General features: G+C 47.0%; 1 protein-coding gene across 1 annotated transcript in view; it reads right to left on the bottom strand.

The window, feature by feature from the left end:
- Positions 1-8,813: 8,813 nt before the first annotated feature.
- The window catches only part of LOC145537682 (zinc finger imprinted 2-like), a 37,734-nt gene continuing 32,266 nt past the window's right edge, over positions 8,814-14,281 (bottom strand). Inside the window, exons 8-10 of the mRNA XM_081568534.1 lie at positions 12,005-12,131; positions 11,718-11,810; positions 8,814-10,299 (exon numbers count right to left, since the gene is read on the bottom strand). Coding sequence (XP_081424660.1) covers positions 9,347-10,299; positions 11,718-11,810; positions 12,005-12,131 — 1,173 coding nt within the window. The 3' untranslated portion in view covers positions 8,814-9,346. The remainder of the gene's footprint in view (positions 10,300-11,717; positions 11,811-12,004; positions 12,132-14,281) is intronic.

Here is a 14,281-nt window from a genome sequence, read left to right as displayed (position 1 = left end):
GCAGCAGCAACATTCTCAATCCCTAGGCTCTCGGCCCTTCAGATGTGGTGTGTGTTTGTGTATTTGCTCGGGCTCATACATGTTCAAAGATATGCACTAGACAATCACACTGTACAGAAGCATATGCTGCACAGCGCTCTGCCCACTGGGTCTCAGCTGGGAGTGGTTGTCTGTCCCCGGAGGGTGCCTGGCAGCATTTGATCACAGTTTCAGGACAGGGGATCCGTGGGTAAGAGGCGGAAGACGCTGTTTCCAGCAGCCTGGGATGCCCAGGCCGGCCCCCTAGTCACCCAGGCCCCCGTGAACATCGCTCTGTGCTTAAGGAGGCCTCCAGTAGACTGAGTGGGATGCGTTCTACAATTCACTTGAACATTCAGCTTTTCTATGGATTTGGGTATTTATTAGATCTTCAGTTCAGCTCGGTTGCTCGGTCATGTCCGAGTCTTTGCCACCCCCAGGCATGTCAGGCCTCCCTGTCCACCACCAGCGGCCAGAGTTTACTCAGACTCATGTGCCTTGAGTCAGTAATGCCATCCAACAGTCGCATCCCCTCTAATCCCCTTCTCCTCCTGCCTTCAATCTTTCCCAGCATCAGAGTCTTTTCCAATGAGTCAGGTCCTCACATCAGGTGGCCACAGTACTGGAGCTTCAGCTTCAGCAGCAACATTCCCCATGCATATTATATATTTATATATACATATCTCTCTCTATATATATAGATATATAGATGTATGCATATAAACTTTATATACATACCTGCATATGTAGAAAGCATGTTCCTAACAGGTCCATTCGTAATAGTCCCAAAGGGCCAGCTACCCAGATGTCTAGAGCATTTCTCAGCTTTGGGGCCGGGAATCCTCTGGATGAAGGTCTGACCAGAGTCCGTCCTTAAGGGTAAGGCCCGTCCTTCACACACAGGCCAGGCAGGGTGTGTTTCGGCAAGTGCGTGCCCATTGCAAAAGACTGTCGCTTGCCACCATCTTGGGGGTTTTGCGAGTGGGCCATTGTGAGCACGAGTGAGTGTGTGGGTGTTTGGGAGAGGGGTCGGCGCGAGCCTGGGTGTCACTGTGCATTTGGGGAGTCTGCAGGGTGGGACCTCAGCCCCCGGGCCTCCCCGCCCCACCCCCGGGCGTCCAGGCCCTTGTGTCTCTGCAGCTCGGCGGTAGAACACGGTTCTTCCCTGGCAAGCCCACGGCCCGGCTCCTGGAAGCCCTGGGCCCCGGGCGGGGACCAGGTGGGTTAGGGGAGGGGAGGGAGGGTCGGGTGTTGGGTACCAGGGGGAACCCCCCCGCCAGGGAGTCAGGGATGCCAGGACGCTAGGCTCACAGAGGGGGTGTGAGGCCAGAATTTCCAGTCCTCCGACCCTGATGACAACAAACTTGTTGCAGGCAGTTTTAAGCGCTCGATCTGAGCACCCGTGTGGACTCGGGGCGCGCGGGGGGTCTTGAGCCGCTCCTTCCGCGCTTTTGCCCTGGTGGCTCCCAGGCACGTTTGGAGGACCCCCGCCCCACGCGGGACGCCCCGGTCCAGCACTGCGCCAAGCCCCACCCCACCCCGACTCCGTGCCCCTGGGCACCCGTGCCAAGTCACAGCCGGGTTGGGGGCAGCGGGGGACAGTCCCGCGCCGCGGCTCTGAAGGGTAGGGGACCGTGCTCAGGGCTGGGGGGCCGAGAGGACCGGGGATGCAGGGGGAGGCGCTTGCAGGCGCAGAGCGAAAGCGAGGGGGCGCCCTGGGAGCGCGTCTGCGGGTGCGGGGTGGTCTCGAGGGGGCGCGGCCCGGCAGCCTGGGAGGGGCCGGCCGGCTGGGCGGGCGCGCGGTAAGGCCCGCCTCTCTCGGCCGGTCTGGCGCGCCGGCCGCCTGGGCTCCGGCGGAGGCCTGCTGCCACCTAGCGGCGGGAGGCGGGGGCCGGGCCCGCGGCGGCCGGCGCGGAGGGGCCCTCGCGGCTGTGTTTTCCCGGCCAGCGGGCAGCGCGGGCTTCAGGGCCGGGGCCACAGCAGGGACTCGGAGACCCCGCGCAGCGGGTGGTGGACGAGGTCTTGCGCCCCTCATCCCCTAAGAACAATACAATTGCCGTGTAGTCGCTCAGTCGTGTGCCACTCTGTGCGACCCCCGTGGACTGCAGCCCCCCAGGCTCCTCTGCCCAGGGGCTCCTCCAGGCAGGCACACTGGAGCGGGTGGCCATGCCCTCCTCCGAGGGATCTTCCCCACCCGGGAACCAAGCCCGCGTCTCCTGCATTAGCCAGCAGGGTCTTGAGCCCTGTGCCACAGGCGAAGCCTGAGTGACACGGACTCAGGAAGAAGTTTTCACTTTTGCAACTAGGTATGAAAGAAGCAGAGGCGGCTCTGACATCCCCCAGGGCGTCGCAGCGGGGGTGGGCGCAGCGCCACTCTGTTTCTGTTCCCAAGCCGGGAGGGGGCAGCAAAGGGATTGGCGGGGAAGGAACTGCGGCTGGATTCTAACTCCTGCTGGAGATGTTCCAGGTGCAGTCACCCAAAGCGGGACCCTGAATCCTTGAGCTGAACCCCCTGAAGAGCAGAAAACAGGGTGGCGGGGGAAGCAGAGCGGGTGCAAAACCTACGTCAGGCGTCAGCTGCCACGTGTGTATTTTTAAACAGGGACTAGGGACTCCTGGTTTCAGCAATGCCATCCGCTTCACGGTGGTGTTCAGTGCAGGGTTTCAAGTCACCTAGAGGCACAGCCTCCTGAGATGAATGCGAAGTCACGACTGGGGAAATCCTCGAGGGCGTTTGGAAATGATGTCGCTCTGCTTTCGGGAGGAATGAGGCCCGAGGGGGAGATGAGGGCCTGGGCTCACATGCTCGCAGGTCTCCCTCCTGCAGGACCTGCTGGTCTCCTCTCCCCAGGGAGTCCGGGGAGGGACTCCTTTCACCAGCCTCCTGGCAGTCTGGGTTTGGTGTGCCCAAGGGAGGGAAAAAGGAACTCATGTTTGCCACCTCTGGGCCAGGTATCAAAATGGCCTGAGAATGGATTCACGTTATCTGTCTGACTGAGGCCCTTCGCTGTACACCTGAAGCTGATCTGCAGCACAGACCTGAGCAACAGTCCCCAGCCTCCCCAGCCAGCCAATCTCTCCCCAGGGAGAGATTCTTGAATGTCTCAGCCACCAGGGAAGCCCGTAAGTCAGGTACGTAGACTGCAAATCCTGGCCCCTCTTTGGGGCACTCACCTCTGGGAGCTTCCCTGTGTCTCACACTAGACAAAACACATGCTAATAAATCTTTGTTGATTTGGCTCTCAGTCACCTGTCTTGGCTCAGTTTCTTTCACAGAAGTTGGGGTCTATATACCTAACTTATTTGGGGGAGGGCAGAACAGTCCCCTCTCTCTAGACACCAGACAAGACACCAAGGCAGAGAGAGAGAGATCTTCCTTTTCGTAAAATTGAAATTATTTTTAATGAGTCAAGTACTGCTCTCAAATGAACAATAGCAATCGTTTTAAAAAAAGGAAAACGAGTTTGTGCAATCAGTAAAAAAGAAAAAAAGCACAGATACAACAGTAAATTGGGCAAAAGGCCTAGATTATACTCAGAGAAGTTTAAAAGCATACAGGGGCAGGAGGGAATTGACGAGGTAGCAAGAATCACTTTTTTGGCTCATCAAACAGGCAAACATTTTCTTGGTTTAAGTAACAAATATCCAATGCTGGTAATGTTGTTCAAATGCTTATTTATACCAGGTGTGGGAAAGCCATTTCTTTGCAAATATGAACTGCTCAGTCTGTCTGAAATGGAGTGTTATGCTGAGAAAGCCTGTGGGCCAGTCTTCAGGTTCTGGGCCAGCGTGACTGATTAGCTATACACATCCCTGCCCACCCGTCTCCTGCCCTGCCTGTAGCTGGTGGCTGTGAGTGCTGCCCCTCAGGAAACAAATTCTGCACCATCTTTTGAGAACCACAGAAATACTTTTCCTGTCTCATCTGGTAATACCACTTTTTGGAAATCTATCTTCAGAGAGCAACTACAAATACAATGCTTTATTATCTGTTTATCGAACCTTTATATCACTGTCATTTTTAAATTGTCATTACAAATTAGTGAGAAAGAACTCCAATCTGTAATTATACGAAAAATGTTTACTCAGAAAAATTATTTTAAGTACAGTGAATACTCAAATAGGCTAAGGTGTGGTTGTATCTGATGTATGGCTGTGGTCTAGAATTCTGTGGTTTAGCAACTGTCACTAAGAGAACTTTAAGAACACCCCCTGAGTGCCTACTATGTACCAGGCACTGTTAGGCTCTGTTGCACAGACGAGCGCCAGGCCTTTCATGAGTTCCAAGGAGAGACACTGTTACCGCATTTCCTGAGAAAGGGAGGTTAATCAGCTTCTGAGGAGGGGCCTGGCTCTGCCTTCACGTCGGCCTGGCTCCAAAGCCCACATTCTCCCTGCCCTGCCAAGGGGCTCCTCATCAAGTGAACACAAGCATGGTCCTGGGTGTGTGCTCTGATGAGAGCACCCCAGAGGGGAGTTTATTAGCCTGTTGCGCTTCTTAAATTTTATTTAATATGCTTAATACTGTTTAATGAGGAAAGTAAACCTAACACAACTGGTCAAATGAGGGTGTGAACAAACTACTTTATCTGTGGATTTTTCCAGGCCTGAAAACAGGCCTCTTCCTCCCTAAGCAGGGTTAAGAGTGCAAATTCTTCACAGAGAAAGTGAGTATAGGGGAGAGTTGAGTAGTTCACTTGCTCCCAAGAGAAAAAAAACAGTGTACACATCTTTTTGACCTTGAGGAGAGAAGGTGAGGGATGCCTCCAAAGCCTTCAAGATACTGATACCTTTTGGCCCAGAAGGTCTATTGCTGGGAACTTCTCCTTGGGGAACACAACCACATGCAAAGACATCAGAGCAAGTTGCTGATGGAAATTCCAAGACTCAGGAGGTAATGGGGAAGCAGCACACATGTACCAGATAAGTTTCAGGTGTACAACACAGGGAGTGAGCATTCTTACACATTCAGCAACAATCACCACAATCAGCACAGTTACCATCTGCCACCACAAAGCTGTCACAACAGTACTGACTATATTCCCTATTTGTACATCACATTCCTGTGACTTATTTTATAGCTGGAAGTTTGTACTTCTTAATCCCCTCACTTTTCCGGTCTATCCCCCCATCCTCATATAATACAGTATGTTAATTATAACTAAATAAAAAAAAAATAAAAGGATCGCAATAGAATAAAAAAAGAGATAAAGAACAGTAACCCCATTTTCCAAACCTAGAAGTCTAGTGAAATAAATTAGGCCACATCTATGCAACCAAGTATGAGGTAGTCCTGAAAGATGAAACTGGGGGATACATTTAGGAATGTGGGAAGATGTTCATGATATATTACAAGAAAAATTGCCACCTTTAAAATAGTATGTATTTTCTTTAAAAATCTATAGAAACCTATACACAGGGAAAAATGTCTGAACAGTGTATACCTCTTCTGGCAGCAAGTATATCTAAGACAGGGAAATACAAATATTAAAAAAAAAAAACAAATCCTCAAAGATGATAGTATTTTCTAATTGTCTTCAACAGATATGTATTACTTGCATAATCAAAACAAAGCTTAAAACATGAGTGTTTCTACATTAAAAAACACAGCCTGAGTATAAGAGCAGTGCTCACACTGTCTGATGTATCAGGAATTTGCTGGGAAAAGCCACAAATAGCATTATCTTTGGGGGCCCACTAGAATAGCAGCAAGAAAAGCAGCAAGGTGAAAGATAACAGGCTGAGGTTGCTGCCACCACAGGCAGCTAGAGTTCAGCTTGAAAAGGATGGAGGCAGTGGCTTGTGCATATTTCATAAATTCCAACTAGTCCAGGGATGACCGGCAGAGTTAACTATCCATGTTGTCACCGCTGCCATCTGTGGTATGAAAGCAGCATCGGAACAGAGTCAAGTCTGATGCTCCCTGGCTTTCTAGAGTTAAGGTCTCTTAAGAAGCCTTGGCCCAGGGCCCTCGACAAATGTTCCACAGCAGACCCCCTCGAGGAGTCTCCATCACCTCTTAATCCAAATATCTAAAGACCAGGATGCAGTAATGGGGAGAGGCATGTAAAGAAAAGTCTAGAAGAGGTGGTGAAGAAGGAACATGCAGCTGGATCATGAAGAGTCCACGGATGGTGAAAACTCTGAAACCTTCCTGCCTGTGAATGGTGCAGTGGCTTGGAGAATGACTTCAAGAGCCTAGACCTTTGGCAGGGCAAAAAACTTGACCGGGATATGATATAAAGTACACAAAACCACCTACGAGGTATTCCTGCCAAAGCAGCTGAAGACGAATCAAACTAAATTCTCCAGAGTTTAGCACTAACTTCCATTTACAGAAAATACAGGGAGAGAGGGACAAGGATACCACAGGAAGCAAACAGACACATTTACAAGGGGGGACATTCCACAGGACAACTGACCTAGTTTCTTCCAGGACTACTGGCTTAATCACACAAAGCTTTAAAAAAATGAGAGCTAGAATGATGGCTGACATGGCTGGAGGGACGGGGAAATGGGGAGTTCTTGTTCCATGGATACAGAATTTGAGTTTTTCAAGATGAAAAGTCCTGAGTATCTACTGCACAATAATGTGGCTCTACTTAACACTACTGACCACTTAAAAATATCTGAGATGGTTAATTTTATGTCTTGTGTTTATCAGAATTAAAAATAAATTAAAAAATGAGGGCTTCTAAATTTAAACAGTTAAACCTTAATATAAGTAATATAAAAGTTGTTAGCTATACTAGGAATTGGGTGGAGAGAGGGGGGAAATATATTTCTACATTATTCTTGGGGTCACACAAGGTATTAAAAAAAGTGAGAAGAGATTGCTTTAGATTAAGAGAAACTTGAAATCAGACAACCAAATGCAATCAATAGAGCACATTTGGATCCAGGTTCAAACAAGCCAGCTATAAAAGCACATCTCGGCAATGACTAGGAAAATCTGATTACGGTCTGGGTAAGACCCTTTGTTTGAGTTGATTTAAAATTTTCCTTCTTAGGTAGATATACTGAAGTTTAAAGAACAGAGATGACACAATTGAAAGAAAGTGTGTTAAGCTAATAATAATTGAGGTAGTATGGAGATTTAGCAAAAATGGTGAAAGAAGAAATGGGATGGCAGACTGATAAGGGTGTGAGTAAAGCTATGATCCCGGGGAAAGCAGCAGATCTCACAAGGTAGTGGTGAGGTAGAAGTTATCATAAAGAAATGACAGGGTCTTCCTGGAGTGCATGGAGGTTACAGTTACAACCATTCAGAAAAGGATGAGGTCTTGTTGAAAAGTCACAGGAGCCAACTCAAAAGGACTCCCAGTGGCCAGAGCTGGAACAATTCTAAAATAAGTAATGGTCATGTTGAATTACAGCCCATGCCACAAATCCATGCTATATAAATAAATTACTGAATAAAAATCTAGGGGAGCAACTTTTCCTCACAGAATTCTAATTACTAAATGCAGAAGGGATGAGAAAAGTGAAAAAATCACCAGTATGACAGAGTAAAAACGGCTGTAGGTAAAACCCACTTGCTAGATTCTAGAATTCAGTAGGTGAAAGTTGGAGGAGAAATTGGAAGCTCTCCTGAAAGTTTCTCCTGAGAGATATTTATTAATCACCAAGAGAAACAAATGAAGGTTAATTAACAACATCAACAATAAGCCATACTGACATTATCTTCCCTTCAGGTAGTGGTGGCAGGATCAGAAACAAATGTACAGTGGGTGGGAGGGTGGTCCATGGGAGGAAACAGGGCCAGTCAGTGAGGGCTGTTTCACCAGGAACTTGGGAAACAAGGATGAGGGGCTGTGTAGTGAGCGCTCATGTGGATCAAGTGCTCATTTGGCTGGTGCAGGCCCTAATGACTCATGTTGGTTTTTAAGTTCATGACTTTGGAGCCACACATCATAGGTCAGAAACGGCAGGATGAGAAAAAGCACGGCAGTGAATAACAACAGACACAACCCACCCTGCCAGGCCAGGAGTCAGATTCTGAGACACTAGGTCACCTGGTTCCCAGGTGTGTTTGCATCTGACCATCATTCCAGTCAGTGATGCAAAACCTTTACGTTAGAACACTATGGCATGAAAGAGATTTTTAGTGCAATTTGTGGCTCATACTTTTGAGTGAGGTCTGCTCAGCACAGAAATAGGACTTTAGGTGAAGATGGCTGTGCTGATGATGCCCGAGTCCAACAACAGAAACCGTTTTCAAATACTCCTTCTTTTTTCAAAAATACAAAACCCCAAGCCCTCAAATATAAAACTACAAAAAATTCTACTTGATCAGTAGCAGATTTACGATCTACAAGACCAATTATAAGAAAGTGTTTAGCAAAAATATACTTCCCTGATCAGTGTCCCCAAAATTCATCTAATTCTAAATTGTAAGAGAAATGGCTATGAGAATTTCACTTTAAAAATCTTTTTGACCCCCTAATACCACAAGTGTCCCCATCTGATTTAACATGAAATAACATTGAAATTACTAAAAAGAAAGGTGGCTTCGGTCAGTACAGATGTTACTTTTCTTCAGAGAGAATGTGGCAGGAAGAAAACAAACCTGGGTTGAGCATCAAGATTTAAAATAAGTATCTCAGGGACTCTCAAAAACCAAACAATCGAACCAAACCAAGCTGGGGTTCTGTTTTTGCCCCATCACTTACAACCCAGGTGAAATCAAATGACAACCTGGAGTTTCAAGTTTGCTCTATCTGTACATATGAAATAAATATCCTCAACACAGGTGCAGTGCAGCATTCCTTAAGAGATCAAATAAAACACATGGCAATGTTTTCAAAATTATGAACGTCTATGTAAGTACATTACCAATTACTTCAGCTTTGTGGATTATCACCATAGGTACACCTCACACACTTTTTTACGATGCCCTTTGCTGATGCATCCCATGTGGTAAAGATATTGTAGGTCAATACTTCTGTAAAAATTCAGGCAACAGAGTTCCTGTCTGGAGCACACCTGCCAGTCACACATTTTTTGTCGGGATGTCAAAATCGAGGTTCTCTGTTCTATGGACACCACCAGAGAAGGACAAAATCTATCGGCTTCTTTCCCATGTGACAAAAATACCCTGTAAGGTTTTCTGCTTCAGTGACTGGCACACGTGCTGACTGTCCGTCTGCAAAAAGACTGTTCTATCCCCTTGCAACCGCTTGCTGTTTTCTGACTACACCATGACACGTTTTCAAGTTGTTAACAAGGTGGGAGGGCTGGTGCAAGACCTTCTTTCATTCAGAGCGCTCCAAGGGTCTCTCTCCAGGAGAAAGCCTAAGAGGTTGAGAATGTTCTGACTGGACGTGTTTCAACAGTAATGGCACTCCAGGGGCTTCTCTTGAGAATGGAGTTGGTAATGTTGAGTGAGGCAGGAGGATCGGCTGAAACACTTCCCACACAGCTGGCACTGGTAAGGCCTCTCCTGAGCGTGAATCCTGTAGTGCTGGATGAGGTGCAACCTTTGACGGAACCTTCTGCCACAGTCGCAACACTGACGGGCTCTTTTTCCAACGTAGTCGTGCTGCCGCTTATATCGAATCAAATACATCTTGTCTCGGGGTAACTCACATGGCAGGGCTCTTGCTGCTTCGTGGGCTTTGAGATGCTGGAGACGATGCACAGCCTGGGTGAAAGCTTTGCCGCACTCGAGACGCTCATGGCAGTCCTCCCTCTGAACGCTCATGCGGCCGTAGACATCTGCACGCTGGGTCAAGGACTTCCCATCCCAGTGAGTCTTCTGATGCCTGCTGAGGTGCGGCATGAGGTAGAAGTCCTCCCCACACCGTTTACATACAAAGGGCTTCTTCCCCGTGTGGATTTGCTGGTGCTTCTCCCGGCCTCCTCGGGTACTGAAGTCTCTCCCACAAAATTCACATCTATAGTGTTTGTTCTCTTGGAGGAAAAACGAGTTGTGGGCCAGGCAGGACCTGGTGCAGACTCCAAGAGTACTGTGCTCCCGGGGACCATTTCCTAGCAGACTCTCCGATGGTTTCTTAAGTTCTGAGCTTTTCTCTAGTTGATCACCCTCGTGGCTTCCTTCCTGAGTGAGGGTCTTGGGGTCACTCATATTTGTGGGACTCAAAACTTCTGCCGGCTTGACCTGGTGCGACTCCAGCAGAACATCAGCACAAGACTCTCTCGTGTGGGCACACAAGGAGTCACCTGCCTCCAAATCCTCTATTCTTGCCCCCGAGGATGATTTCTCTACAGGCAGGCTTTGCTCTGGAGTTAGATCTTTGGTTTCAGATTGGTCCTCGCAACCTAAAAGAAATGTAAAAGGTCCTCTACTATTTTTTACTCAGAGAAAAACATCATTATAGTAGAAACAGAAGAAAGAGACCAATCATTACAGACGCGTTAGTACAGAGGTTTGAGAGTTTTCCAGGAACCTAAGGAGAGAATGGGAGAAGGATAAAGAAGACAGTAAGCAAGGATAGGTGAGGGTGAGGCAGCAAAGACCATCTAGGAGGACTGAACATTGACAAAGATGCCAGAGGCACTGACAAGAGAATGAGAAGGAAACCAGAGAAAGAGGGGGGACTGGGGTTTGGCTGCAACTTCCAGACCATGCTTGGTACATCACTGCACTTTGGAGGAACTAATACAACTGTGGCCATAAAGGGATTCTACTGTCAGGTCAATCCAGGAGATACCGTACGATGCAAGTCAGCTTTCACTCTTGTAGGACTCTTCAGATCCCTTAAGCAGCATCTCAAATGTCAAAGAAGGGAAATGTAAGAGGTAGCATTTCTCGAACTGATCTTGTTAGGCAACACTTTTGGTTTTTTTTTCTTTGTAAAGAACCCCGATTATCATAATTCTGTAGGACTATTGGGGAAAACACTGGAGTACACCGGTCAACACCTTCTCACTCAGAATAAAGCAACACAATTCCAACTCTTTTCTTGGCTCCCAATCTCTCGTTTTACCCATTCAATTCAACATTTACTAAACGCTGATTCCGAGCAAAGCATCATCCACCTGGATGTTCGTAAGTCTGTACAAAGACTCTAATCAGGCTATAAATGTACAAAAGGAGAGTTTGGGGAATTTCATCTGGGAATGGAAAAAGATCAGGCAGGGGAAGGCATTAGGGCTCAGCAAGCAGTGAAATGGGCGGCAATCTTATTCTGAGCAGACACTGACTATGGAAGTACACAGTCCTGGGGAGCAGCAATATAGGGTTCTACTAGGAGTACCTATGAGAGATGAAGCTGGATGTGACTTTTGGGCCAGGCTGGGACGGATTTAAATGTTTTGCTAGAAGTCTGGATTTTCTTTTGGGAGTGGTAAGAACCTGATGTGTGCTTTATAAAGTCAACTCCCTGAGGGCTGGAAAGAGCAGTGGTATCACACCAAGGTTTTCGCTTGTCTCAGTGACAGAGGAAAGACCTCTGATTTCTAGCTGTCAGGGGAAAGGCACAAATGAATGCAGGGGCTTGAACATTAGAGGATAGGGAAACTGGCCTCCCTGGAGCTGAGCAGGAGAGGAAGAGATGAGCTTCAGAGAGGAGATAAAAGTAGTACTGAGTGAGCATGATCTGGCGTGGCCACACGAGCCCCTAAGGTGAAAGCACCTACCGGCCCTCTGCCTAAGCTGAGTGGGCTCTGAGGACCAGCTCCCAGCCCCTGCTCACTAAGCAGGGTTGTCTCCCCAAGATCCCGGTCTCACTGCTCACCTGGACATGTCACTGCACTCCCGTCTTCCTCCCTAGCACGTGACTCCTCCTCTTCCAGCTGTGAGATAATGTCAGGTTTAGGGAACTGGTACCCTGTTGAAGAAGGAGACTTATAACATGGGGGTTCTGTCTTGTACCCTCAGGAACTCCCAGCCTGGTTTCTAAAGGCTCTGAGATAACAGGCAAGTGCAAATTTACACACAAGAAAAATAAAGCCTGTTTCCAAAGATTCTGCCACTAGGGACATATGCCAATGTCTGGAAACAATTTTGGTCATCACAGCTTACCGAGGGAGACCAGGTTCCTGTAATTTTCCAGCATCACCTCCCGGTAGAGCTTCCTCTGAGAAGCACTGAGGTAGGGTAATTCCTCTGGACTGAAGTCCACAGCCACATCCTTGAAAGTTACCAATTCCTGAAATACCAGATATACTCCTAAATGATTGAAATCCGGAATTATCCCAAAGAGGGGGAAAGGTATCTGATAAGAGGGGACTGACCATGAAGCACACATTCAGACAAGCAGAAAGACTCTAATCCAAAGGTTTCAGGGACCTACAAGGGTTTCTTTCCTTTAAGTCTTTCTCATTAAAATGTTTTCTTCTCTGCAATCACCCTCTTGTTTCTTTCAGTCTTCTAACTTTATAGAGGCTTTCGATGGCTAAGTCAAAGATCTCTCTTGGGAAACATCACACTGCACTTGAAAATATGTGGGTTATTTTCCAACATCTTTTGGTATTAACTTCTAACATAATTCCACAGTGATACGAGAACAGACTGTATATGATTTCAATACCCTCAGGCCATGACATTTTTGCACTTTATCTCCCTGGATATGTTCCAGGGTCTCCTAGTTTATAGTCTATGGGAACTTGAACAGAATTTGGATTCTCTTGTTGTGTGAAAACTATATAAATCTGAAGTATGTTGAATTTGTTCGTACTGCTTTCAGATCTACCACAGACTTCTACTTTTATTCATTCTATTAATTTTGAGTTTGATATTGAAAGTCCAACTAAAAACCTTAATTTATCTACTTAAACATTAATTGTAATTTATAGTAGGACTTCCCTCATAGTTCCCTCATAGCTCAGTTGGTAAAGAATCTCCCTGCAATGCAGGAGACTCAGGTTTGATTCCTGGGTCGGGAAGACCCCTGGAGAAGCAAATGGCAACCCACTCCAGTATTCTTGCCTGGTCAGAGGAGCCTGGCAGGCTACAGTCCATGCAGTCACAAGAACTGGACATGACTTAGCGACTAAACCACCAACCACCACATAGTGGAATTATATGGAACTTTGTTGTGAACTCTCCAAGCCTCCTGTAAATGTGTTATCATATTTTCATAATTTAAAACATAGAAAAGAAAGAGAAAAAATAAGCATATCTTTCTTTTGTCTTGAAGTCTGAGAGATGTGGGACTATTTCTAAGACAGCTCCTGCTGCGAATTTCTAGAGATCTGTGTGGGAGGAGAAAGATCCTTTTAAGTTCCTTAATAAAGAGAGAAAAATGCAAATAAAAGTTGAGCAGTATACCCCAGTCTCAGGAAAAAGAGACAGTTGGGTTTACGTTCTGGTTCTCTCTTATAGCTCGGTCAGTGTGGCTAGGTTAAGCCTCAGTGACTCATCCACAAAACACAAACAGTGCATAAATATGCAGAGATAGACAATCTTATTATAATGAGAAAATGCATTTCAAAATGACACAGTATGACTTTACACCCATTCAACTGACAAAAATTAAGAAGTTTGACAATACCAAATACTGTCTAGAATGGGGACTGTTGGTGGTGGTGGTGGTGTAGTTGCTCAGTCGTGCCTGACTCAAAATTTTGAGACCCATCCACTGTAGCCAAGCTCTTTTGTCCATGGGATTTCCAAGGCAAGAATACTACACAGCGGGTTCCCATTCCTTTTCCAGGGGATCTTTCTGACCAAGGATTGAACCTCCATCTCCTGCACTGCAGGCAGATTCTTTACTGACTGAGCCACCAACGAAAATCTTAGAATGTGGGCTTTTGAGACCTCTTAAAAGATGCTAAAAGTGAAGTTGCTCAGTTGTGTGTGAGCTCAGTTGTGTGTGACTCTTTGCGATCCCGTGGACTGCAGCCTACCAGGCTCCCCCGTCCATGGAATTTGCCAGACAAGAGTACTGGAGTGGGTCGCCATTTCCTTCTCCAGGGGATCTTCTCGATCCAAGGATTGAACCCAGGTCTCCCGCGTTGCAGGCAGATGCTTCATCGTCTGAGCCACCAGGGAAATGTAAATGGGTAAACCACTTTTGGGTCCAGAAATGTACCTATTCCTAGGTATATCTGCTCATGTGTACTGTCTTCTAACCTCCAAAATCTAGGCAAGACCCAAACACTCATTTATGGTAGAAGAGATAAATGTATGATGATATTGGGGCTCCCCTGGTGGCTCAGATGGTAAAGAATCTGCCTGCAATGCAGGAGACCCAGGTTCAATCCCTCAGTCAAGAAGATCCTATGGTATAATGAATGGCAACCCACTCTAGTATTCTTGCCTAGAGAATTCCATGGGCATAGGAGACTGTCAGGCTAC

The sequence above is a fragment of the Giraffa tippelskirchi genome, chromosome Y (assembly GCF_054371585.1).
Source record: "Giraffa tippelskirchi isolate mGirTip1 chromosome Y, T2T-mGirTip1v1.2.pri, whole genome shotgun sequence".
Taxonomy (NCBI): domain Eukaryota; kingdom Metazoa; phylum Chordata; class Mammalia; order Artiodactyla; family Giraffidae; genus Giraffa; species Giraffa tippelskirchi.
The sequence above is the reverse complement of the archived record's forward strand: the minus strand, read 5'-3'. Positions and strand labels throughout refer to the sequence as shown.